At 52.3% G+C, this 25172-nt stretch overlaps 2 protein-coding genes across 21 annotated transcripts in view; both read left to right on the top strand.

Moving 5' to 3' along the window:
• Nucleotides 1-9254, top strand: part of AP2B1 (adaptor related protein complex 2 subunit beta 1) — a 118779-nt gene extending 109525 nt beyond the window's left edge. For all 20 annotated transcript variants that reach the window (XM_070562499.1, XM_070562490.1, XM_070562491.1 and 17 more), the window contains 2 exons: nucleotides 2018-2172; nucleotides 6541-9254. In XM_070562499.1, the coding sequence (XP_070418600.1) occupies nucleotides 2018-2172; nucleotides 6541-6615 (230 nt within the window). In that variant the 3' untranslated portion in view covers nucleotides 6616-9254. The remainder of the gene's footprint in view (nucleotides 1-2017; nucleotides 2173-6540) is intronic.
• Nucleotides 9255-14044: 4790 nt separating this feature from the next.
• Nucleotides 14045-24896, top strand: RASL10B (RAS like family 10 member B). Its single transcript, XM_070562484.1, has 4 exons — nucleotides 14045-14279; nucleotides 17159-17521; nucleotides 21796-21920; nucleotides 22410-24896. Exons 2-4 carry the CDS (start codon nucleotides 17306-17308, stop codon nucleotides 22678-22680), a joined length of 612 nt encoding a protein of 203 aa, XP_070418585.1. The 5' UTR covers nucleotides 14045-14279; nucleotides 17159-17305; the 3' UTR covers nucleotides 22681-24896.
• Nucleotides 24897-25172: the final 276 nt, after the last annotated feature.

The following is a 25172-nucleotide window of genomic DNA, read 5'->3' as shown; positions in this document are numbered from 1 at the left end:
ATTCAATAGCAGCAGAGCCAGGTTCTTGGCTGGAATGCTTCCAAATGTACTGAAAGTTACATCCATTCAACTTGCTTATTCCACCTGGCTGTTTGCCACATTTTCTGATTCTGGAAGGGGTGAGTGTGTATGTGTGTTCGTGTGCTTCCAATTCTTAGTCTGTTATCTCTTACATAGGTGGCGAGCTCATGAGAAGTCTGTAGGAATCTGGGCTTTGTCGTGTACATAGTCTAGAACATGTTTGTGCCTCTGCAGCAAGGTGGCTCTTCACTGAAGGCTACTACTGTGTATTTTGTTTCCTTGGAAATGGGCAAGATCCTTGAAAGTTAGGAGTGGTTTTTACATCTTCAGGCAAGCCCCCAAGTGTTAAAGACAGTCCTGTCAAAAGACACTAGCCGAACTCCAGCTGGAGACGTTGCCTGGCAACCCTATCTGGGCTGCAAGAGCCTGCCTTGTAAGAATCAAGGTGATAGCCAGAACTGCCTGACCCTCCCGGCCAAGGTGATTAAAAAGCATATTGACGCCCCTCCTCCAACAGTATTGCATTTAACTACCCTGAGATACACTTTTTGACTTCTCAAAGACAGTCAGTTCTTAAGGTATAATTATTCTGCTTGGTGTTAGTGAAAACCTTGGAAATAAGGGGGGGAAGTTACATAATAACTAAGTGGGGTGCAAATGTTTAATGAATGGGCTTAGTCCCTCCTCCTCTTAGCTCTCACTGGTTTGAATGTGGGAGAAAGACGTCAGGGCAAGAACTACCTCCAAAATTAGCCCACATGTAAGTAGATGGTTTTTAATGTCTGACATTGTGTGCACATTGGCATCTCCAACACCTGAGTCAGACATATTCACAGGTATTGGTAACAGGTACACATTGTGTCTCAGCTACTGTGGGAAGCACAAGATGAAAAACTCCAGGATCCCTGTGCTCAGAGAGCTTACTGTCTAGGAGAGCAGAAAGACTGTCCATCATGGCAGCCTTTTCCTAGAGAACACGAAAGAATATGATAGATTTTTATGTGGAGAGAATTTGATTCCTGAAGTCGGCATGAGTAATTTGATTTGAATTCTCATCAGAAGTGAACATAATAAACTATCGATAAAGAAGGAGTATCCATTTCTATTCTTAAGGTTCTCTGTTGCTGCAGCATCTCTCACATTAGCAGTAAGAGAACAAGGCAAGAGAAATGACCTTTAATTCTAGAATGTCATCTCTGATGCCGTAGGCACCAGGAAGACCCTGAACACCAACCTGTTCTCGCCCTGGGCTGGTGGCCGTGAAGGCCTCCCCTTTGACCAGCAGCAGCAGCTGCACTTACACGCATCTTTGCACAACTTTAGTCTTTCTCAAAGCCTTTTGTTGAGACAGTTTTGTTTCATTGTAAATTTGGAGGCATGGTGTTTCCCACAGGCTTAAGAAATCATTTGCCTGCTTTAAAAAACAAAAATCTTAAACATCCAGGTTAATAAATTTGACTTTCAGTATTTCTGCAACTCTGTACCCTTTTCTGATCCTAGCAGTAGAGGCCCGAGTGGCTCATGGTGAACTAGTAGTGACTCGGGGAGTGATGTTACGGATGTGATCATCCGTCTGTGCGTCTCCACGGATCTGGGACCAGTGTTCCAGAAATGAATGCCAACATGGCGGTCACTGGGGCACACCCGTACCCATTTCTGTCTTTGTCTTCTTGAGAACACTTTTACCTGGCTGGCACCTAGTTTAAGACTACCCCCTCCTTAGACACACCGTAATCTCCACAGATAATTCTTACGCTAAGTGCTTAGCTGCAGCTTACTCTGTTTTCGCTCCTGGAGTCTGATAGGCAGGCATTTCAAGAGCCTCTGCCTCACCCTTTTCTGTTGTGGGAGAAGGGCTTTCTGAAATATGCACATGTGGATGTGAGGGGACTTGTCAGGGGACTTGAGCACACATGGCTTATAAGGGGGTCAGAGTTAGCTCTCATTTGTTTGATATTTTAACTGAAGGGGATGAGCTTTGAATCTGTGTTTCTAGACACTGTTTCCAGCAAGTTGCAAAACAACAATGTTTATACTATTGCCAAGAGGAATGTGGAAGGGCAGGACATGCTGTACCAATCTCTGAAGCTCACCAACGGCATTTGGATTTTGGCTGAGTTACGTATCCAGCCAGGAAACCCCAATTATACGGTAAGGCCTTTCTCAGAATGGGTGAGATGGGTTCAAGGAGGGAGGTAGGAGCCCTTTCATTTTTGCTTAGCACCCTGGAAAGTCCTTGAGGGAGGCGTGTAAAGACCCCAGATATCCAGAACAAGCCGTCACTAAAGAAGTCCCCAGTTGCCTCCTTGGAAGACCTTCTCTCTGCATGTGTCTGCCCCATTCACCAGGCATAGGGGCTCTGGCAGCAAGGAGTGCCTCAGACCCCCTGCTGTGTACAGAGTTGCTCACAAAACTGGGCAACTTCACCAACATCAGTTAGTACTCATCTACCCTATCTGTGGGTGTGGTGCTGTAACGAGCAGCTGAGAGCACTGTTGACATGGCTTACTTCAAGAAGGCCTTTTCTCCTGCTTTTGGAGTTCCTGGCCTAAGGATATGAGAGTCATAGACACATGTGCCTTTTTTAGCAGCATTGTATGTCCTGAAATGCTTGTTGTGAAAGGTAAGACAAATGGGACACACCTTTGGCAACCTGTAAAGGGACTTTAGTCTGGAAAACTTCCTTCAGTACCACACTGGACTAAAATTAAAATTCTGGCAGCATTTTTAGGACAGGAGCAGCTGCCTTGTTAACAGCAGAGATTGCTCCCCTAGGCACTGGGCATTTGTTTGCTCTTGAAAAATGTGATCTCCCAATAGGATGCTGCTTGTCATCTTTATTTTGTAAAGTAAAAGAAAAACCGTTAGGACGAGGGAAAATATCGTATTCTTCTGTCATGTTTGAGGATTTATTAGGCTGTTTTGAAGGAGAGGATAGGAAAGTGGCAGAGGAGAGTAACGTTGAGTATTGAATAACTCTGAGGAAGCTGAATAGTCAGTAGATTAAAGGAGCTTTTCAGCCATTTCGCTGAGAAAAGTCTGTGACCCCATTCCTTAATTTTAACAGCCAAGTCTGTCTTCATAGCATACATCGAGGGAATAGTACCACCCAGCACTGAAACTTTTTGGTGTTTCCCCACTAGTTTCCTCCCTTGCAGTAAGCTGGAATAGCTGTGTGTGCGCTGAGAAACTCCAGGCTCCCCCATGAAGTGTACACTCCTCCTACCCATCTCCTCCATTGCCAATCTGTTATCTTTTTTTGGAAAGAAACTACCCTGTCATTTACCTTGAGTTCCCCAAGACAGCAAGACCCCTCGCTGCTGTTCCTGGAGGAGCGGGTTTTCACTGTGAGATCAAGGTCTTGTAAAATAAACCTTATTCAGATTTTACCAGTTTTTACGTTACTCTTTTTTTTTTTCCTTTGGTTGAGTGTACAGTACTGTCAAATCCTGTCACAGGTATAAATTTGTGTAACCACCACCACGACGTCAGGACACAGGACTGTTTGATCACCACAGAAACTCCCCGTTACCTTCCCCCTGTAGTTAGACTCTCACCCCAGCCCTAACCCTGGCAACCACTGATACATCCTCCATTACTAGAATTTTGTCATTTTGAGAGTATTATGTAAATTAAATTCATAGAGCTTGTAACCTTTTGAGATTGGCTTTTTTCACTTAGCATAACACCCTTGACATCCATCTAAGTTGGTGTGTGTATGGAGTTTGTTCTTTTTCATCACCAAGTAGTAGTCCACTATCTGGATGGTACCATAAGGACTGATGGTCCCTTAATCTCCTGAGGGAGGCTGAGAAAGTAACTTCTCCCACCCGAGTCCTTACTGTATTTCGTTAAGAGGATATGTTTATCCTGTAAGGATGAGGCCACATCTCTCTAAGTAGCTACATCTCACCTGGAAAGATAACGTGTCCCAAGTGAAGAAGTATGTGTTCCAGACTGTGAACCATTAGTGGATGTCAAAGCCCTTGGTTCTTTTAGGCAGGCGAGGTGATTCTTCCCTTGGTGGGTCTAGATGGGTGGCATTCCTGAGTGATTGGTGTTAAAGATGTGTCACATAAGCAGGCTAGCAGTTCAAAAGTCAAAACCCTGGTAAGATCTCTTTTCCCTTAGGAGTCAAATAAAATGTGACGCAGAGTCCTAGCTATATTTTTTAAGTCAGATTATTAGAGGTCTTTGTTCTTCATGTGCACGTTTCCCTTTTTCTTCAGCATTTAATAATTTTTTTTTTTAATTCATTCCACCTTGTCTTAGCTGCACTAGTTGGAAGTCAAGAGATGGGTTTTAGTCTAAACTTGACCGTTTGTTAAAGGCTGGGATGGCTCGGGGAGGAGGAGGTGATATCAGAGTGCAGAAAAAGAGAGCTATTCTTCCTTATCTCCCCCCACGCCCCACTCCCAAGAACAGCTGAAACTCTCAGGGCCCCGGCCTGGCCAGTGCATGCCGCCCCTCCCCAGCGCCCACCGTGCTAGATCGGGCTGCTGTTGAGGAAGGCAGCATTTCCCTACCAGTCATGAGCAGAAAGTGAGCCTCGGCTGTTGGAGCTTCAAGTATTGTTACAAAAATGTGAAAAAATATAGGACAGTATTTTGAGGGAGAGGAACTACCCCTCTTTAGTCTGGGAGTTAACTCCCTTAGGCTGCTCTTACTCTAGCTTCCACTCCTCCTCCTCTTCTGAACCCACATACTCGCCGTGAGAATTTTCCACAGCAGCCACGGTGGAGAGGCTGTGGAGGAGGCGGCACAGAGTCACCTCTGTGGGGACCTTGGAAGTCAGGGAGGTCCCTGTAGCCGGAGCTGTAGCTTTGACCAAAGTCGGAGCAGTTTTCCATGCATGTTCGTATTCTTAAATCAGTTGTTGTTTGGTTTTAGTTTATCAGAATTGTCTTCCTGATTAACGTTAAGCAGCAGTTTTAGAAATGCCCTGGAGACCGAATATTAAGGCCGTAAATAAATAGTGCCTCTCTTGATGTTCTTTTTGTTGGTTGGTTTGATTTGTTTGGTTTTTTACACTTTCAAAATTTCATTTTAAGTTTTTTTTTTGTTTTTTTCCTTCTTCTTCTCCCAAAAGCCCCCCAGTACATAGTCGTATATCTTCTAGTTGTGAGTGCCTCTGGTTGTCCTCACTTTAAGTTTTGAGGGTGTGAGTTTTTTCAAGAAATTCAGAGTTGACCAAGATCTTCTTGACATTTTTGCCAAAAATATTCTTACCTTTTTGACTATGTTAAATCATCCAGAGTCTCTAATAAGAGAATAAAGAGGTAAAATAATCTAAAATCTCATGCCGATTTAGATTAAATCTGAATCATTAAAGACACCTTTCGTTAATGTCCCTTAATAGGCAAGAGCAGTGATGTCAGTAATGCAAAGAGCAAATTTGAAATTTCCTGGTTCTAAATGCAATTTGCATGCTTCTACTGTTACGTTATTGTTAATAATGTTTTACCTAATCTAATACAATTAAGGAGTCCAACTCAGGGTTTAAATTTTGCGCTTGACCCACAAAGTGAAAATCTCAGTGTTCAACATTGAAATCTTTTTAATATTTTCATTTGGTGATTGTTAGACTAGAAGAAGAGGTGGTGGGAGAGGAGAGTGGTATCAGAAATATCTGGCCAGCCCTGTGGCCGAGTGGTTAAGTTCGCGCACTCACCTTCAGGGGCCCAGGGTTTCACCAGTTCAGATCCTGGTGCGGACAGTTCAGATCATCAAGCCATGCTGAGGCAGCGTCCCACATAGCACAACCAGAAGGACCTACAATTAGAATATACAACTATGAACTGGGGGGCTTTGGGGAGAAAAAGAAGGAGGAAAAAAAGATTGGCAACAGATGTTAGCTCAGGTGCCAATCTTTAAAAAACAAAAAAAGTATCTGATTCACTTGTCTGAATAGGCAGAAAATAAAAGATTAAGCTGTTGGCATGAGTTGCTGTACGGTTATACTAAGTAAATGTCTTTTTGTGTTCTTGTTTTGCATCCCTAAAAGTGTATGCTCTCCTCAGTATAATACAGAAAAGACTAGCACCTTGGACCTACCTAGCTTATGCTGTCATTTTACGTGATTGTAAATCCTTCTGATCTGGGACTGAGATAACCATCCTGTCAGACTAAGAAACTGAGACAGACAGCTTGAAATGATCACCAGCAAGTTCAGGGTTTTAGCCTTTCCTTGTCATTTGGTAATGATCCCTGTAACTCTTAGCAAAGCATTAGAGCAGCTGTTCCCCTCCAGTCAGAGGCTTTGATGTGTTTAGTATGGATTATTTCCTAACCTTACAGACCCATATAGAATGTAAGTGGAAACACACTACAGCTTGACGTTGATTAAATTGAAATTCTAAAACCCACGGAACCTGTTAACAGGATCTCTTTGGCTCCTCTGTGGTGGGAGCGCCTCTCCCATTGTATCAGAAAGAGGTTTTCTTGAACTGAGTTCTGGGATACCTTTCAGGTTAATGCCCATCTCCAGGCTAATCTTGCTTCTCCTTTTCCTCCCAACAGCTGTCGCTGAAGTGTAGAGCTCCTGAAGTCTCTCAGTACATCTATCAGGTCTACGACAGCATTTTGAAAAACTAGTAGACTGGTCCGGTGCCCTCCGGCCACCCTGTGATCGGTGCAAGCCAAGAACTCTTAACTGGAAGAAATTGTATTGTCGTGTAGAATCTGAACCCAAACACTCTGAGGCCACCCACCAAGGTAGTGACTAGTCTAACCTGTGCTGACGTTAGGGCACAACCTGTTGGATAGTTTTAGCGTCCTGTGAACATTTGTGACCACTGCTTCAGTCCCTTCCCACCTCTTGCCACCTGCTGCTGCTGTCTGTCCTTACTTGTGGGCTTCTCCATCCTGTGCCAGTGGCTGGCATTGTTGAGTGTAGTTTGAGATTTTGTAATCAAGAGCTCATTTCAAAAGCAGAAAAAGACAAAAAACATTAAAGCAAGGAAAAGTGTCATTGAAACATAAACTGCACTTTATTGTTTTATATTTTTGTACATATGAGAAATTGAGGGAATAGTGTAACCGGTAGAAAGTGTTAAAACAACTGACCGTCGTTAACCGCACGGTCCTGAAGGAAGAGATGCAGTTACTTGCCCATCCTGTTAAGGGTTCTCTTATCTGTGGCACCCGTGTCCCTGGTCATTTGGGTTTTCCCTGTTTTGGTCTCTGCAAACTCCTTTTCCTTGTGATTCCCCCTGCCCCGTGTTCTCATCTCTGCCCTTGGGAATGGTGGTCTTCCTTGAGTGAGTTTCAGGGGCAGGAAATAGGGCCCTTCCGCACCAAGGCTGAGAGCAGTGAGAACTTCCTACATGCCTTTCCCCTGATCTAACCCATTACTAACACTGACTAAGGGATTTGAGGAGAGAGGGGAACAGGAACCAAAATGCCCTCCACCATGTCTTCCCTGGGTTTAATTTTATTCTCAAGTCCAATTCAGTTCTAAAGTCATCATTTTAGAGTTGAAACAGACTTTAAGGAATAACTTACCCAACCCTGTTTTTCTAAAAAAGGAAAAAAGATAAAAGGCAAAAGGCTGTTATTGCCTGAGGCCTGTTAGCATTTTGTGGCAGAGCTGGGAGACTGGGTCTCCTAAACCCCTGTCAGTGCTGTCTTCACTGCAGGAGTGTCTCAGTAATTTTCTTTTCCTTGATACCTTTCTCTTGTCTTTTCTGTGCCTGCCTCCCTGTGGCTCTTTTCATGGTCCGTACTGATTTTGACACTCCATCCATTGGCATCAGGTGGCAGCAGAGTAACTTTTCCGTTACTTGAAGGTGAATCCAGGTGCCAGAATGAAGGAGTAGCTTAGCTTTCCCATGTGCTCCTGGAGCTGCAGTGCTTGAGGCCAGTGGGGTGGCTGCAGAGATGGAGTGAACTTCGAGCAGGCGAGATTCCCTTTATCCCCTCAGCTCTCTGATCTGCTCTTTACTCATGTTACTTAGGCTCCAAGGCAATTGAGATCATCACAGAGGGTCAAGCAGTTCTTGCCATCTCTTAAAGATTGGGAGACGTGAAATCCCCTCCTTTTCACCTTGGGTGTGATTTGTCAAAGAATGCTTCCTGCCCAAAACACTAACCTGTTAGCATTATTCACACAGTTTCATCCGTGGGCACTGTGTTGCTCGGCACCCAGTATTCAGGGTCCATGCCCCTGCTCATATCACAGGCACTTCAGGGTCCAAAGGCCTCGTGCTGGACTCAGACCTAAGAGTGAGTCCGAGAGGAGGTCTCACAAAGGACAAGAGCAGAAACTATCCCCCAGTCCTGTCGTGTCTGAAATGATCCTGATTCATACCAGTTGCAAAGCTTGGGGAGTGGATCCCCCAAAGCAGTTTCTTAAACCTTGAGAATCCCCAAGAGAAGAATTACTAGGGTGGGAGAAAGGAACTCTGTCCTGCACTCACCACCCCTTGGGCACATGGGAGAATAGAAGTAGCACAGGATTATGTGTGGGAGGTGGGTAGGTTGGTGGATGTAGGGTGGGAAATCCTTCATGGCGTCAGTTGGATACAAGCAGTGAAGAAGGTTCACACTACAAATGCAGTGTTCTCATCTCAAAGCAAACTGTAGTTCCGGAAGGAAGAGTGTGTGTCAGGGTCTGCAGACAACACAATTTTGTACCAGGACATGTCCCTCCACCCCTGAAACTAGGCTTCTCTCAGCCTCCCCAGCCCTGATGGGTAACAGCTGCTGTTCTCAGCTGACCTGACTGAGCCAGTCCGTGAACTCTTCGCCCTTCGGGGAGGCTGTCTCCCTTTCACCCCTGAGCTGTCAGGGAGGGATTCTGCTCCACGAAGAAGGGCCGCTCTTCTGAAGAGACAGACCCCGTGGCCTCCACCACAGCTTCCCTTTTGGCCTATTTCAAGCTTGCTGGGTTGGGGGAACAGAGTGGAGATTGCCCTTCATTCCCCTCTCCTGTGCCTCAGTATGTCTTTGTAACCTCAGCTGGTGTCACACAAAGGGCAAGGGAAGCACACACACCCCCAGAACTCTCTTGCTGGTCAGAGGTTCCCTGAGTGTCTGTCCTGCCCGAGCCTGTGCTGTGAGTCTGTGTCGTGAAGCTTGGGGCTCTGGAGAGGAATGAGGATGGCCGGGGGTAAATGCTGCCCTCAGAAAGCTGAACTTTTTTCTTTTGTTGTTGGGATCTGTTCTTGGGGAGGGTGGAGACTGGGGGAAGCTCAACCTTTTGTCTTCGTCAATAAACTCTCATTTACACAAAACGAAGTTTGTGGTCTGTACTTTGTTCCCAGAACTGACACTCTAGGACACAACACAGCTGGCCAGAGGAGGGAGGGGGCATTAATTAATAACCGCACTGTTAGAACTTTGCTTTTGGCTGCCCTAGCCCTCCCAGGGATTTAGCTGGAAGAAATGAAGGTTGGCGCAAAGAAGAACCCTATACGTCCATCTGGGAGGCTCCTGCTAATCAAGCCCCATGTCGCCACCAGCACCAGAGGCATCTTGCCTCAGGCAGCGAGTGCTCTGAGAGCCAGTCCATCTTCCCTGCCAGTCCCCTCCTGGGGCCCCAGGCAGATGGCCCTGGGGGCAGCCAGCCAGCAAGGCCCAGGCAGGGGCAGAAGGAGGGCAGCAGAGCTGCTCGTCAGTTTCCTGCCACCCAGGACGGCTCACTAATCTCTCAATTTATAAAAGCCTCTCAGACCTGGACTCAGGGCCTGCCTGTTCCCAAGTGAATAGAATTAATACTGCTTCAAGGCAGGCTTACGCAAGGAGTTGTCTAGTCACCTGCATTGTGTTGCTGGGGGCACATGACCCAGGTGTTGTCCAGATGGAGGCCCTGCCCCTCGGTCCTGATGAGCAGACGGCCTCTGAAGTCTCCCACAGCCTGAGAGCCAGGAATGAGGCTCAGGGATCCAACCCCAAGCCGCCCTTGCACTAGCCCCTGAACCCCTCTCACCAACAGGGTGAGTGCCGGTGCGGCTGCGTAGTGCTCGGCACTTCGGCGCTCAGAACGGTAACTGCTTTTGTTACTTGGATGTCCAAACATCACGAACCAAGTGCCTTTGGCAGCTGGGAACTTTCCGCTTGTCCCTTATGTTGCTGGGCTACAGTCAGCCCAAGCTGAAATAGGAATAACATTTTGAGGGGAGCGGGGTCAGGGTGGCCTTTGTTGAGGTTCAGGGTCAAAGATAAGAAGAGAGGCCTTACTGAGATCTAATTGGGTTCGGCAGCTAAGAATGTCAGTTTGGGCCAAGAAAATACTTAGGGCAGAGGCTCTTAACTCTTGGGTGCACATTAATATCACCTGAGAGCTTTCAAAAAAGGCTGATGATTCTACTCGGCCACTCTGGGCTGGGGTCCCCTGGAATCTGCATTTAACCTCCCCAGGTGTTTCTAATGTGCCGCTGGGGCTGAGAATCATGCCAGAGGTCGAGAGACTCACCTGTTTGCTGCTGCTTCTACAGTGATGCTCATGTTCTCGTGGCGGTTGGAAAACGGTGAAGCACTTCCACGCACGCAATACCTGCCCATTCTGTGAATTGAGCATTGTCCTTATTTTCCAGGTGAGATGTGGCAGAGCCGTGTCTCCTGACTCCCTGTCTGTGTCCTTAACACCACACTGCAGCTTCCCCCATCGGTCACTGAAGGTTCTCTAGTGCACCCTCACCTCCCTCTGCTCTTGGCCACCAGGCCAACAGCCAACCTTGCTGAGCCCCCAAGACGGTGGTATGTTCAATCTCGAAAAACAGGGCACACCTTCCCAGAGTTCCACCTGAGATTGCACAGTCCTGCTCTGCCCCCAGAATGGTGACTAGGAAATACTGAGATCTCAGGTACGTTGTATCTGAGGCTAGAAAACAGCTGAGGACTCCCAGGTTTGAGCCTTCCTACTCCCACCTCATGCATTGATGCTTTTTCTGATTTTGCTGGGACCCAGATTTCTTTTCCCTGCCACCCCCAGCTCCAGGAGGCAAGAGCCTGTTTATTTTAATACCTGGTGTGGCACTTGGGAAAGATCACACCTCCCCCGTTGTTACCCATTTCTATCTCCTCAACACTAATCCTAGAATCCCAACCAACCCCCAGACATGTTATTAGCAACTAGGATGTTTCTTGAAAAGTTTCCGAGTTGGCTCCAAACTTGCCATCTCGGTTTCTCATTTAGCTTTTGCCCTGCTGTTCTTGATGCTGCCAACAAGGGGAAGGCCAGTTTGGGGGTTGATTCAACCCAGATGGACTTAAATTCCAGAAGTATCCTGCTGAGACAGGACTGCCCCAAAGCTTGGGACTGAGAGAACTCTCACCCTCTGCTCCCACTAGGCTCAGCGTGGGGGCGGGGGGGAGGGGGTGGGGGGGGGTCCGGAGGATGATGTTCAAATCCAGCCTCGGGCTTTCCCTCCCTTATTTCTCTAACTCTCCACTTAGGGTCAGAGGCTCCAGGATCTGGCCAAACAGCCTCTGAGAGCTAGGCGGGGTCCTCAACTGTGATGGAGCTGAAGTGGACTAAGCAGGTTCTGGTCTTTGTCCCTTCTGTCCCATTCTGTGTCTAGGCCTCAGATGCTGCGGGTGGGCCCACGCGGCCGCAGCCGTCAGGCGTTCTCAGCTCAACCGGAGCCATACCAGGCTCAAGGTTGGGCAGAACCAAGGACAGGCCCTCTCACCTTCTCACCAAGGTAATCCTAATGATGGAGGAGAGTGCACAGGCCCCTGGGGTGCACATTCTTAGCCCAAAGTGACTCTCAGCAAACCAAAACGACAAACCTTAAATTCAGCCACTTTTTGCATTTTACGTTAATACTATGGCCGTTTGTGTTTTATATAAAAAGAATGCTTCAAATGACCTACTGCTGAAGGCCAGTATGAGGCCCCATAATCAACGTGTGGCTTTGTGTTCCCCTAGGAGGGCTAAGTTGAGAAGATTCCGAGAAGGTTGGCCCCAAGGTCGGAGTGTGAGCATCGCAGGATTTCTTATTTCTAGTCCAGCTTGGGCTGAAATAGAACCAGGATGGAGGGTTGTGGCCAGGGGGACAGATAGTGCCCTGGACTATTTAATCAAGTTAGGAGGCTCTCGTCGACTCCGTGGTGATCCCACAGGGCCAGTAAATGTGATTTCTCCTCCCAAAATTGGCGCTCCAGGAGCAGCTCTATCCTTCTCAGCCCTGGATTTGCTTCTAGCGGCTGCCCTGGCCCTTCTCCTCATACCCCCTCCCCAACCCCCCAGGAGCTCCCCCAGAATAAATGGAAACCCTTTCCCAAGGTGGTGTTCAAGCTCCTCTAGGAATGGCTGTGTGTCTCTAAAAGAGGCCAGAAAAAATAAAGGCCACACAGTGAGACTGATGACATGCCAGACACTGCGTTATGGACTTCACACTGCATGGCTCATTTATGCTGTGGGGAAAACGGATCACATCTTCATTTTACAAACAAGGCAGTAGAGTTCGGAGAGTTCAAGTGACTTGCCTTCAGTCACATAGTAAGTGGTGGGGCCAGGATTTAAATCCAGATTGTCCAATTCTGAAGCCCAGCTCATAATCACTGTGCTTTCTGTCTGGACAGGAGAGGGAGTGGGCACCATTGGGAAGGTGCCCAAAATGCAGGGCCCAAAGGGAGGAGGAAAACGGTTCTGTGAGGAAGCTGGAGCCCATGGGTACCAGAAAGTCGGGCCGGGCCGGGGGTAGGGGGGGAGATGCTGGGTCCCAGGGGTAAAAACACAGAGATCTTTCAGGACTTCCCCCTCCGCTTCCTCCCTCCTGCCTTGCAGGAGTCTAAAATGTGACTCTGACCAGCTTGCGGCCCTGCTTCAACACCCTGCAATGCCTTCCCAACCACCCAGGCCCAGGTCCAAACTCCTCCCCTGGCGATCAAGGCCTTTGTGCCTTCTTCTAGACCAACCTTGCGGCCTCCGTCTCACTATGCTTCCGGCCCCCTGAGTGCCTGTGTGGTTCCTGGACTCACTTCTCAAACCACCGTCCTTGCTCCCGGCTTCTCTCACCTTCAGGCCCTCCTCTCCCGCAACCTCCCCCACCCTGGCACCCCAAATCCACTCTTTCAAGGCGCCTTCCTTGACAGTTGCCTCCTCTGAAGCCTGCACTGACTCTCTCAATCACCGGTCACTGCCCCTGCCCTCCCCCAGAACCTTGGCTTTGCCACACAGCACATGAGCGCTGCGTGTCTGCTTCTGGTCTCCCCACAGGACTGTGAGCACCCCTGTCCGTGGCTGCCTGGCTCGGGACTCCCAATCTTTGTGTCTCACATTTTGCACTTCAGTAAGACAAGTTACACAGTCTCTCTCAGCCTCCGCTATCTCACCTGGAAAACGGGGTAATTCTACCTTATAGAATTGTTGTGAGGCTTAAGTCTGAGGATGCAGGCAGAGCTCCGCACACTCACACTGTGCGGCACATAGTACACGCTCAGTGAATGTCAGCTACTGATGATGGATGAGGCGAATGACGATTGTTTTAGCTTAAGTACATGGGTGAGTCTGCCCTCACCCCTGACAAATGCTGGTAGCTCCCCGTCTGGAGAGGAGCCATCTGGGGAGCAGTAGTTTTAGGGTGTGGAGGTCCTCGGTTGGCAGGAGAGAAGCCTTGCTTTGCGTGAGCCTGGTGCACTTTTCTTTCACTGCTGCCTGCAGTTCACCCTTTGCTCAGTCCTCCAGCGGAGTGGAGAAGAGTCTGGAGGCCGTCTCGGGCACACAGTGCGGGGCACGCAGTGGGCACCCGTCAGTAACTGATCGACTGGACTGCGAGGGTCAGAAGAAAGACCTAGAGAGGGAACCCCGGGTGTATGTGTGTATGTGTGTGGGGGGATAGGGAGTGAAGCAAAAGGCTTTAGGGCCTCTCTGGTCCCTTTCTTCCCCCACCTCCCCCCTCCAGGTTAGAGCTAAAAATATCGCAGGGAGAGTCGGGAGCGGGGTGAAGGTCAAGGCTAGGGATTAAAGAACTCGCCAAGGGCCGCCCCAAAGAATCCGTCAGGCTCAGGGACCCAGCGGAACGCCGCCCGCCCCCCCCCCCCGCCCCGCGCTCCCCCCCCCCCCCCCCCCGCGCCCCGCGCGAGCGGGCGGCGCGCTCCGGAGGGAGAGCAGCCCGAGGCTCCTGCCCCCTCGGCCGGCCGCCCGCACGCCCCCCCGCGCCCGCCCCGGAGCCCGCCCCGACTGCGCCGCCAGGGGCGCCCCCACCTCCCTCCCCCCGGGCCGGGGAGCCGGGGGGCAGCGCCGGAGCCCGGGGGGAGCGCGGCCCCGCCAGCCGGCCGGCCAGGGCAGGGGGCAGCGAGGACGGCGCCGGGTAAGCGCGGGAGGAGGGGGAGCGGGCGGGCACGGCGGGCAGGTCGGGCCGGGGGCGGCCGGGACGTGGGGGCCGGGGCCGGGAGGGAGGAGGGGGCCGGCGGGCTGGCGGAGAAGCGGCGCGGGGCGGCCACGTGAGAGCTGGAGCGGGGGTGGGGGAGGGGGGGTGGCTGCAAGGTGCTGGAGGCAGAGAGCAGGCTGGGCTCCGGCATCCCCCCAAGTCCTGCCCATCAGGTCATGGGGGCCCCCGACGCCCCCGCCCACCCACTCCCCCATGAACGTGTGCAGACAAACAGCGGGCAGACGTGTGACTAGGCCCACGGGACCACAAAGCTCGGGCCGTCAGGCTGGGGCAGGGACTCAAGTGTCCAGGCCGATGGGAGGGGACAAGAAGCAGACTCTGGCCCCTGTGTGTGTCCCAGGTCTCTTGCCGGGCGCTGTCTGCAGACTCACTGCAGAGCGCAGGCCTTGGGGAGGGAGCGCTGAGGGGCTGGGCCCTGCTTCCCCTGACAGCCCCCTTCCACCCCCACCCAGCCCGGGATGTTGGATTAATAGACACTTAGACCCGGGACCCCTGCCTGGGAAGAGGGAGGGGCCACCATGCACCTCTGAGTCAGGGAGAGAGCCACACTTGGGCCTGGTGAGTTCCAAGAGGCTGGCCCCAGCCTAGGGGCCTCTCTTGCACCCCTCCCTGGCTGCAGCACTGTGCCCCGCTTTTATTTCCCTGCCATTCCCCAGAAAGGACTGGTTTCTGGACAGGAGTGTGGTGTCCAGGATAGTCTGCAGGTAGGGTACATCCTAGATGCCTCTAAGTTGCCACACCCAGAGAGGTGGAGGGGACTCTTCCTGCATTCCTTGCCCTCTCTTCCTCCCCTAGGATGCCCCCTCCCCACTGCTTGTGCCGGTTATGTAATTAACCCAGCTGAAGCTCTCTGCCAAACTGAGAGTGCCCAGGGGTGCCTGAGGGCCGAGGGCCTGGAGGGATTCGTGGGGAGGAGGGACTGGTACTTCCTCCAGTTGGGAGCCTATATAAGTGGATAAGCACCTGTTGGGGAAAAGGATGCTGCATGGGGCAGGAAGGAGACCAGGGTCCTGTCTTAGTTGATAGTTCAACTGGCTATGTGGTCTTCACTTCCCTAAGTCTCTGGTTTTTTGTTTTTATTTTTGTTTTTGCCTTCAGTAAAGTGGGGAGAAGACACACACACACTCTCACACTCACACTCACACACTCTCACTCTCACACTACATGTATGTGAGCAACAGTGGATAGTAACCCATCCTGCGATTGCTAGGAGGTTCCATTGAGATGGTGGAAAACCTTAAATGAATGAAGGACCCCTGTGCATATCAGTGGCCACTGTTTATTGAACACCTACTCTGGGCCAGGCACCAGGCTTTCCATGCACGACCTCACAACACCCTATGAAGTTTCTTGCTCGGAGTTACACATTAGGGGAGTGGTAGGCTGGGCCTCAAACCCTGGTGGGTCTCCTTCCAAAGCCTCCCCTTTATTTACTGTGCTGTATGCACACATACCTAGTGGATTGAGTCCCCTGGAGCGGGACAGACTGAGGGGCATTCAGCTGTGAACTGTGCTTATATGGAGAGAGCACGCATCCACAGAGTGCTGAAGGGCACGGCCCTGCCGGACCCCAGCCAACCCATCTGCCTGGACCCGTTTAGCGGGCACTGGGGTCACCCTTCCTGGCTTTCATCCCCAGACAGCAGGTCTCAGGCACATACCAGTCTCCCCGGTCACTGTCCCCAACAAGGAGAAGGTGCCGAGCTAAGAGATTTCCGTGGGTTATCTCAGAAGTAGGGGCCATTGACCCCACGTTATGTATGTGCAGAGCATGACTCAGATTGGGCAGGTGATTCGCCTACTGACCCACAGCTCAGAAGCATCATAGCATCGTCTAAAGTTGCTGAAACCGAGCAAGCAAGGAGCTGGTGAATCCATAGCGAGGTCCAACCCCGTTGGCCCTTTCCTTGGCTGCTAGCACACCTGCTGTGTGCCAGGCCCTCTGAGCTCGGGGTGGGGGGCGTGGCTGGAGAATTGGACACAGCTTGGCCTGCAGGCATTCACCAGCTAGAATCCCTAAACTTAGAAGTCCTGCTATATTGTAGAGAGGAGTGGCTGCCATTTTCGGCTGTGTGACTTTGGGCACACTTCTTACTCTCTCTGAGGTGGGATACCTACCCTCAGGGATAAGTACTCACTAAGGATAACCATGTCGGCATGCCAGCAGTGTAAGGGCCCCACAAGCGATCCCCTTCAGCGCCAAGGCGGTCATCTAATCCAGGGGTTCTCAATTGGGGGCATTGGGAAATGTGAGGGACATTTTTGGTCATCATAGTGACTGGAGGCTGCTGTTGGCAGGTGCCTCCTGGCCGCCAGGGATGTAAAACGCCCTGCGGTGTGCAGGCAGTCCTGCCCAGTAAAGAATTCTCTCTCTGCAAAGTGCCAGGAGGGCCTCCACTGAGACCCACTGGCCTAGACTCAGCCCTGAGCACGAGGAGACCGAGACCCCCAGGAATTGCTGTCTTGTCTCGGGCTCTGTGGGAAAGCTGGGATTTGAAACCGAGTCCAGAGTTCTTGCCATCCTGTTCTGCAGCCTGCCTCAGTGTGGGAGTCAGACCTGGCCAAAAGTCAGGTCATGATACAGGACAAGAAAGATTGATTCCCACTGATGCGATGGCAGGAAAAAATGGAGAAGGAAGGATGGAGAGGTTTTCCATAAATGGGATTGGGTTTCTGGGAAAGGGAAGGCATTCCAAGTGGCAGTAACAGCTTCAAAGTCTCCGAGGTGGAAAAGTGTAGGACATATTGGGAGGGCAGGGAGGAAGCCAGCCCACCGAGCCCATCTCTTGTCTCTGCAGTCCAGGTGGAGGCCGCAGAGGGCCCAGGGCAAGCAGGGGCAGCAATGGTTGGTCCTGACGGTGGCTGAGCGCCCAGCCCCTGGAATATGCAGCCCGGGGGAGCCCCAGGCAGTGGCGAGGACGCGGTGGCGGAGTGGGGCGGGAGGCATGGTCTCCACCTACCGGGTGGCCGTGCTGGGGGCGCGAGGCGTGGGCAAGAGTGCCATCGTGCGCCAGTTCCTGTACAACGAGTTCAGCGAGGTCTGCGTGCCCACCACCGCCCGCCGCCTCTACCTGCCTGCTGTTGTCATGAACGGCCATGTGCACGACCTCCAGATCCTCGACTTCCCGCCCATCAGCGCCTTCCCTGTCAACACGCTGCAGGTAAGACGGCCCTCGGCGGGCACCTCGGGGGCAGTGGGGTGGCAGGAGTGGCTGGGCTCCAACCTTCTCTAGGCTTTGACCCTATTGCCAGGCCCCTACCGCTGGCTTTGAGAGCTCCACACTGCCCCATCGGCCACCCCGTGTAAAGCTGCACCAGGAATCCTTTCATTTGTGTGCTGGTTTATTCAACAAATATTTGACGCACGTTTAATGTGGGCCAGGCCCTGTGGTGGGCACCGGGGTAGAATGGTGCCCCGAAAAGGTGTGCGGTTTGCTCTCAAGGAACTCTTCGTCTGTGAGAAGACAAGAGGCAGTTATGATATAGTGCAATAAGTGCCATGACTGGGGGAGATGCGGGGAGCTGAGTCGGCACCAAGGGGAAATCTCACCCACCCAGGGGGATGGGGGGGGGGTCACAAGAGGGGATGTCTCAGCTCATAGCTGAGCAGGTCAGGGGCAGTGGAGAGAAAGGCCCAAACGCTAGATGCCTATTCATATTCTGGGCTCTGCCTACCATGGCCTCAGGCCCACATTGGCTGTGGAAGGGACAGCAGAAGAAACAGCCAGGACCTGGGAGAGGTGTGTTCTCACAGACCCCCAACCAGGTCTCTTGCCCAAGGGTCTTTTCTCTGAGGGGCTGCTCTGCCCCCTGCCCTCAGGACTGGCCCTCTGGGCCCCCTGCCTACGGGGGAGTCTTGTTCAGATGCCCCCAGGCCCTGGCTTACTGGGCTCCTTTCCCCAGCCTGCAGGGACCAGGCCCCCCTTCCCTCTCTCTACCTCTGGCTTGAGAGGGGTGGGGTGCAGGGGGACGCTGAGCTCCAAGATGTGTCTGCTCAGCTATGGAAGAAGCCCCTGGCCAGAATGTGCAGCGGTTTCTCCAGGAAGGATAGTGGTGGAGGCCGGGGAGGCAGGGGCCATGGCGTGGCCAGTTGTAACTGTGCAGATCCAGCAACCTCTCAAGCGGAGGCTGGGGGCTGGGGAGGGGCTCAGGTTCATCACTGTCTCAGCAATTCGGGGTGGCAGGGCCTTGTGCCAGCCTCAGGGACACTTGTCTCTCCCAACCCTGGTACAGGATGTCAGCACCAAAGACAAAAGCCTGATCTGTGCATCCAGCCCTTGGCAACAGTGAGGTCAGGGCAGTGGATCTGGCATCAGGGCCACCTAGTCCTCTGCAGAGGACTTTAACAGGAGCCTGAGCAGAGTAGGGGCGGGCAGACCTCACTTTACGGCACCTCACAGATACTGCCCGGATCGCGCTCCAGTCCTGCGCCTGGAGCTTTGTTTTGTCACATTTCGTTGTGTACTGATTTTTAATTTTAATTTAATTTCAGTTTTGGAATAGGTAAGACACGATTTAAAAGCCTAAACTTTGTAAAAAGGTACACCCAGAGAAAGCTCCATCCCACCCCTGCCTCCGATTCTTGCCCCACTTTCTACAGCCATTCTCATTGGTTTTCTATTCATACTTCCTTTACACAAATCATTCATTCTTTCTTTACACAAATAAGAAAATGTATTCTTATTCCACTTGTGTTTTGGACTTAACATTATAACCTGGAGATCTTTCCATGTCAGTAGCTAGAAGTCTGTCTTATTCCTTCACGGCCACACTGGATTCCACTGGAGAGAGTCCCATCTTGTTAGACAAGTGGGTTGTTTCCATTCTTTTACTTTTTCAAACAATGCTGCAATGAATAGCCTTGTACGTAGTCTTTTTGACCATGGGGATGTCTATCTGTGAAGTCCCTTCCTAGAAGTGGCTTTGGAGTTTGGAGGGTGTCAGTTTCCCCTCCCCTCCTATGAAGTTGCCCATTTTGTGCTCCTGCGAGGAGAGTACCTGAACACTAGTTTGCCTAACACCTTCCATCAGAGTGTCCTGTCAAACTTGAGGATTTTTGGCAATCTGATCAATGAGATATGATGGCAGCAGTGTGGTTTTTATTTGCATCTCTGATTACTAGTGAAGTGGAGCATCTTTTCATATGTTTCAGGGCCTTTGCATTTCTTTTTCTGCCACGTGTTTGTGCCCTTTGCCCATCATTCTAGTGGATTATTGGTCTTCCTGATTGACCCTGGGTTTTGGACTTTCCAGGATGCCTAAGACTTCACTCCTGGAGCACAGTTGGGGGACTTTGAGCCGAGAAATACTGAGAGGGGACCCTGGAAGCCTCATAGATCAAGTATAAAACCCAAGAATCCTGATGGCCACCATCTGAAGATAAAATGAAAGTCCATTCTCCCCCAATGCCAGATGAGATCCAGCCCAGGAGAGTGGCATTCCCTAGGTCTGAGCCTCAGTTGTTCCTTCTGCAGCCCCTCTCCCATCAGAGAAGGAAGCTGAGGTTAGAGGGTGTATGCAACTCACCAAAGGAATGAGCAGTAAATGCCTGGTTGACACCCAGCTCCTGTGTTCTTAGAACTGGACTCAGTTTCCGTTGCTCCTTCTCTATCTTGACACAGCCCCAAGATGGTCTTTTACAATCTGGAACACTGCATAGAGCTAACTGGAGGAAAGCTGAGCTTTCTTGCTCCCTCCCTTCAATCAGGGGTGAAGGGACAACCCAGCCAATCAGGAGCCTTCCTCCTCTCCCTTTTAGGAGCCCCCAGGGAAGAGTGGGTGGGAGGCAGCCTGGACACCCCCTGGAGGGGTAGCATGTTGGGGGGAGGTGGGGCTGTCACCCCAGAAGGCTGCCAGCTGTTCCCTCTCCCTGGCAGAGAGCTGGAAGAGGGTGGAAGCCTCCCTGCCTGTTTGCCATCCCTCTCACTTCCTGCTGATCCCCACTCCTTATGTGGGATAATGGAGGAACCGAGTACACGTAGGGGTCCCAAGCTTCTAGAGGTCACTGTTTCCAGCAGAATGCAGTCTTCCTGGCCTGAGAAGCCAGCTAATGCCTTCCTACAGTTTTAGATTTGTCCTCAGCATCTTTCCCCTGCACCAAAGTTAAAACTCAGCACAAAGAAAAGATGCCACATCATCTCCCTGGGGAAATCCACTGCAGCAACTTCTAAGCCTTTGAGTTGGGAAGTGCGTTTCTGGAGTCAGAGTTAACTCTCCACCGGTCTTTCCCTGTTTATTCCTTCTCTGAGGTGGAGAACCCGCTGTAGTCCTTTACGCCTGGTCTGTGCCCCACCTCAACTCATAAGCGGGCACAGGAGACATGCCTGCACCTTCTTCTCTTCTTTCGCCTGGGCGCTCAAGGGAGAAGACCTTTGTTCCCCTTGTCCTTGATGGCCTCTGCCTTCCCCAACCTCAGGGACCCCTTCTTTCCCCACACTGGCTGCCTTCCACTGCTCCTGCAATTGCCATCAGCTGGCAAGTTAATTAGCTAATTAATCTCTTAAGGAACCTTCTTTTTAGTGCACTCAGCCTTTCCAGGGGCCTGTTCTTTCCTGAGAATTTGCCACAGGCATTCAAGAGTTCCTTCTCCCTGGAGCTGCCCTAGGGCCCCCATTATGCATCCATTCGCAATCTTTTTCTCCTCAGGCCGCCTTCTCAATCCTGAGGGAAGAGTGGAGCAAGCAGAAGGGGCACATCAGGTAGCAATCTAAGGGCAGCTTCACAGGCAGGAGTTGCATTGATCCCAGCATGGACCGGGTGGGGTTCAGGACCATGGAGAGCTCACCCGCCCAAGTAGTGCAATTAAGGAGCCGACACAGTTGGAGGCGCTGAGTGGGGAGGAGGAAGAGGTATATAAAAACAAGGAAGCCCTGGCTCTGGCCCTCTTGGGAGTTCATAGCAGAAGTGGGTGGCTGGGGATGGAAACAGCTCCAGCCAAGGTATAATAAAAGGTTTCTTAGAACACAGGAGATGAAGGGAGTAGTCCCTTGGTTGCAGGAAGGCTTCTTTGAGATGGAGGAGGCATTTGAATGGAGCCTTGGAAGATAGGATTTCAACAGGTACAGCAACTAGCTCAGGACTTGGCTCTAGAGGCACTTAATAAATGTACTTGAACAAAGGATTGGATGGATGGATGGATGGATTGGAGAACAAAATGGGACAAGGCAGACCTCAGCTCTAGGTGTACACAGAACAGTGCAGTGGCCCTGGAGGTCACGCAGTGTGATCTGCCCTGTCCTGGTTTGAGAATGGGGAAACCACAGTACGAAGCTCCTCCATTCGGCCCTGGGCCTGGCCTCCTGGGGATGGGTGAGTGTGGAAGGCTTGGCGTGCAGTGGCAGGTGAGAGTGCTGTCAGTCTATGACTGGAGATGGCTGAGGGTTAGGGGAGCCCTCCTGGCTGCTCTGACCTTGGCACTGACTTGGGGGTGTTGCAGGAGTGGGCAGACACCTGCTGCAGGGGCCTCCGAAGCGTCCACGCCTACATCCTGGTCTACGACATCTGCTGCTTTGACAGCTTTGAGTACGTCAAGACCATCCGCCAGCAGATCCTAGAGACGAGGTGAGGGGCCAGCGTACAGTCCATTGCCACCTCAGTGGATGTCCCAATGCTAGCCAACTCCCATGAAAAGGGTGCATTGGGGGGACACGGGTGAAGTGCCCTCTAGTTCCCACATATACCCTCAAACACACACTCATGACATTTTGCTGTCCCCATTTCTGTTAATTCATTTTGGGACCCTTACTATGGGGTGGCTTTTCTAGTGCAGCAGTCAAGAGCAGGGGCTCTGGGAACAAGACCCCCAGCTGCAAGACAAAGCCAGTTAACGTGTAAGCCTCATGGTCCTCATCTGTAAAATGGCAATAACAATAGTACCCACCTTTTGGATCAGTTGTGCCAGTTAGAGAATATAAAGGACCTCCAGGGCTTAGCGCTGCACCTGGAATAGACGTGTGATGGGGCCATTACTGACCAGGCTCAGCCTGTCCTCATTGAAGGTCAGTAGCTGTGAGACCGGTGGAGTTATGAGATTCCCCCCTCGCCCCGCAGGGTGATCGGCACCTCTGAGACGCCCATCATCATCGTGGGCAACAAGCGGGACCTGCAGCGCGGACGCGTGATCCCGCGCTGGAACGTGTCACACCTGGTGCGCAAGACCTGGAAGTGCGGCTACGTGGAGTGCTCGGCCAAGTACAACTGGCACATCCTGCTGCTCTTCAGCGAGCTGCTCAAGAGCGTGGGCTGTGCCCGCTGCAAGCACGTGCACGCCGCCCTGCGCTTCCAGGGCGCGCTGCGCCGCAACCGCTGCGCCATCATGTGACGCCGCGCCCGCCCCAAGGGTGTCCGCGGGCTGCAGCCCCGACGGGCCCGGGCGGCTTCCCCACGGGACTGCGGGGCTTGAGCCAGGAGCGGGCGAGAATAGAACTCTGACGGTCCGGGCCTGAAACGCCCCTGCAGCCACGCACTTCCCCGCGAGAGGCAGAGGGCGAGAGGGAGCCTCCCCATAGCCGCCCGGTCCTCCCCTCTCTCCCGCGTTTGTCTTACTGGGACGCCGCCTTTAGTGCTGTAGTTAGTGCAGTACCCGGCCCGGCCCCAAGGGGCGCCACAGCCTGTGGGGATTGGGGGTGAGCGCGAAATGGAGGGTGGGGGTGGGGAGGTGCTGCCTCGGCCGGGCCCCCACCCGTCTTCTCCAGAGAGTGTGTCTGTCATTGCCCCGCGTCGTCTTTTTCCCCGTCCATCTGTTTGCCCGTCCTTAGCTGTCTTATCCACCCTCCTGTCCCCCTTCCTTCCCCCAGCTCCGTTTACAGGGCTCTCATTTCGTCCATCCCCTTGTCGCAGATCCTGGCAGCTTCTTTGTGAGGTCAGCCTTCTGACCTTCAGCACCACTGGCACAGAACAGAGGGATTCGGGTGGCCCAAGGACACAACCGGGGTCCGAGGGTTGAGGTCCCAGATCAGGCACGGGGAGAAGGCTGAGCTCTCCCCCTTCCAGGGAGACCTCCCCGCCCAGCAGCCCCCAGAGACACAACAACCTACCTTCCAGCCTTAATTCAATGGTCCGTCCCTGCCGGGTGCCCCTCATTCCCTTCCTGCCCCCAAGCCAGATCACCCCCGGGATAAAACTTTTTCTTGACAGACTGTGGAGAGGGAATCCCCCGAAGGATAGATTTATTTCCATGATGCTGGGTTCCAGCCCTCTATCCCCTCCTGCTTTGGGTGGCCTTCCAGACTGTGGGATGTTGGGTTTAGGAGGCTGGTGGTGGGCAGGCTGGTGCCCGGGCGGGGGCGGGCGGAGGGAGAGTCAGGTTGTGCCAGTGAAGACTCTGTCTCCCCATCCCACCTCAATCTGATGCCCCAGACTCTGCCTACCTCGACTCTCAGATTACTCTGATTAATCTGGAGAGGGGCAGAGCCAGCAAGAAATTATGGGGACCCCTGTGCTTGGGGGAGATACACCTGCATCCCCACCCCTAGATGGAGGCCTTCAGGATCTACGCCCCCTTGTCCCAACACCCGTAGCCCTATGCCCTTACTCATTCCACCCCATTTTCTCCGGCTGCCTGGCCGGGTTTCTACCTCTCGTCACCGGAGCTGATCACTGTCAGTTTTGTACCGATTTAGAAATAACAAAAATAATGGAGATACTAGGAGTGGCCTGAGGGATTCCTGGGGGACCTGGGGAGTGGGAGAAGTGGTGCGTGTCCCCTGCCCCCGGCCAAGTTTTCCTTGATGCTGAGCCCTCAACCCTGGTCTGGTGGGAGGATAGCAAGGTCTCTTGTTCGAAGAGGGGCGCACTGAACAACCAGCCTCGACCTAGCCAAGCTGTGGCTGTAGACCGGGAAATCAGGTGGCCCAGAGCGGTGATGGAGTTGAGTCTGAGGGAGGGTTGTGGGCGGGGAATTTATCATACAGATCTAGTGTAAGAGGGAATCTGCCATTCTTTCTGCTTCCCCAGCTAATTCCCCCTCCACCCACCGGGGTAGCACAGCCCTACAGTGACTGCCCAGACCTTGGGCCGCCCAGTATTCCTGGGTTATAGTCCCTGCTGTGCTGCATGACTTTGGGCAAGTGACCTACCCTCTCTGAGCCTCCCTCTGAAATAGAGGAGGTGGCTCCCCTTCCCCACACCTTGGAGTGGCTGGGAGGGTAAGGAAGAGGGCCTGCCCCCTTTTTCCCCTGCATCCCTGCCCCTGGTTCACCAGGGGCATGGGGTGAGGGATGGCAGCATCTCACCTGCCCTGTCACCGTCGCTGCCAGCTCTGAGGCACCTGAGGTGGGGGTGGGGGACCCAGGCCTCTGGCTGCCCCTGTGGGAGCCATTGGAATGTATCGCCTGACTGCGCCCCCCCCCCCCCCGACTCCTTCCGCTTCACCCCAGGTCTTTGATTTCGATTCCCTCCATTCTGAGTCTCTGTCCTTCTCCCTGCCCTCCCCCCAGGGTTTCCCACCACAGGGTCTGGAAGTGTGTGTGTGACACCCATTGCGCTGTGATTGGAAGTCAGATTAAAAATCAGGGAGTGTTTTCCCTCGTTTCTGTACCAAGGTGTCGGCTCTGTTCCTGATGGTGAAGGGAAGGCCTGCCTGCTGAGCTCTACCATGGAGGGAAGGAGAGGGTGGTGCGGTGGCCCCGAGACCCAAGGTCCAGCTGAACCAGGAGAACTGATGGGAAGAGTTTGGGATTCATCTCTTCTCCACCTACCCTTGAACCCTCCAACTCTTCAAAACCATCCAGAGGGGAAGTGTTTCGTCTCCTCCTGCCACTCTATCCAGAAAGTTTTCGTACCTGGACTCAATCCTGGTTTCTGCTTCTGTGT

Source organism: Equus przewalskii, chromosome 10 (genome assembly GCF_037783145.1).
Source record: "Equus przewalskii isolate Varuska chromosome 10, EquPr2, whole genome shotgun sequence".
Classification (NCBI taxonomy): domain Eukaryota; kingdom Metazoa; phylum Chordata; class Mammalia; order Perissodactyla; family Equidae; genus Equus; species Equus przewalskii.
The sequence above is the reverse complement of the archived record's forward strand: the minus strand, read 5'-3'. Positions and strand labels throughout refer to the sequence as shown.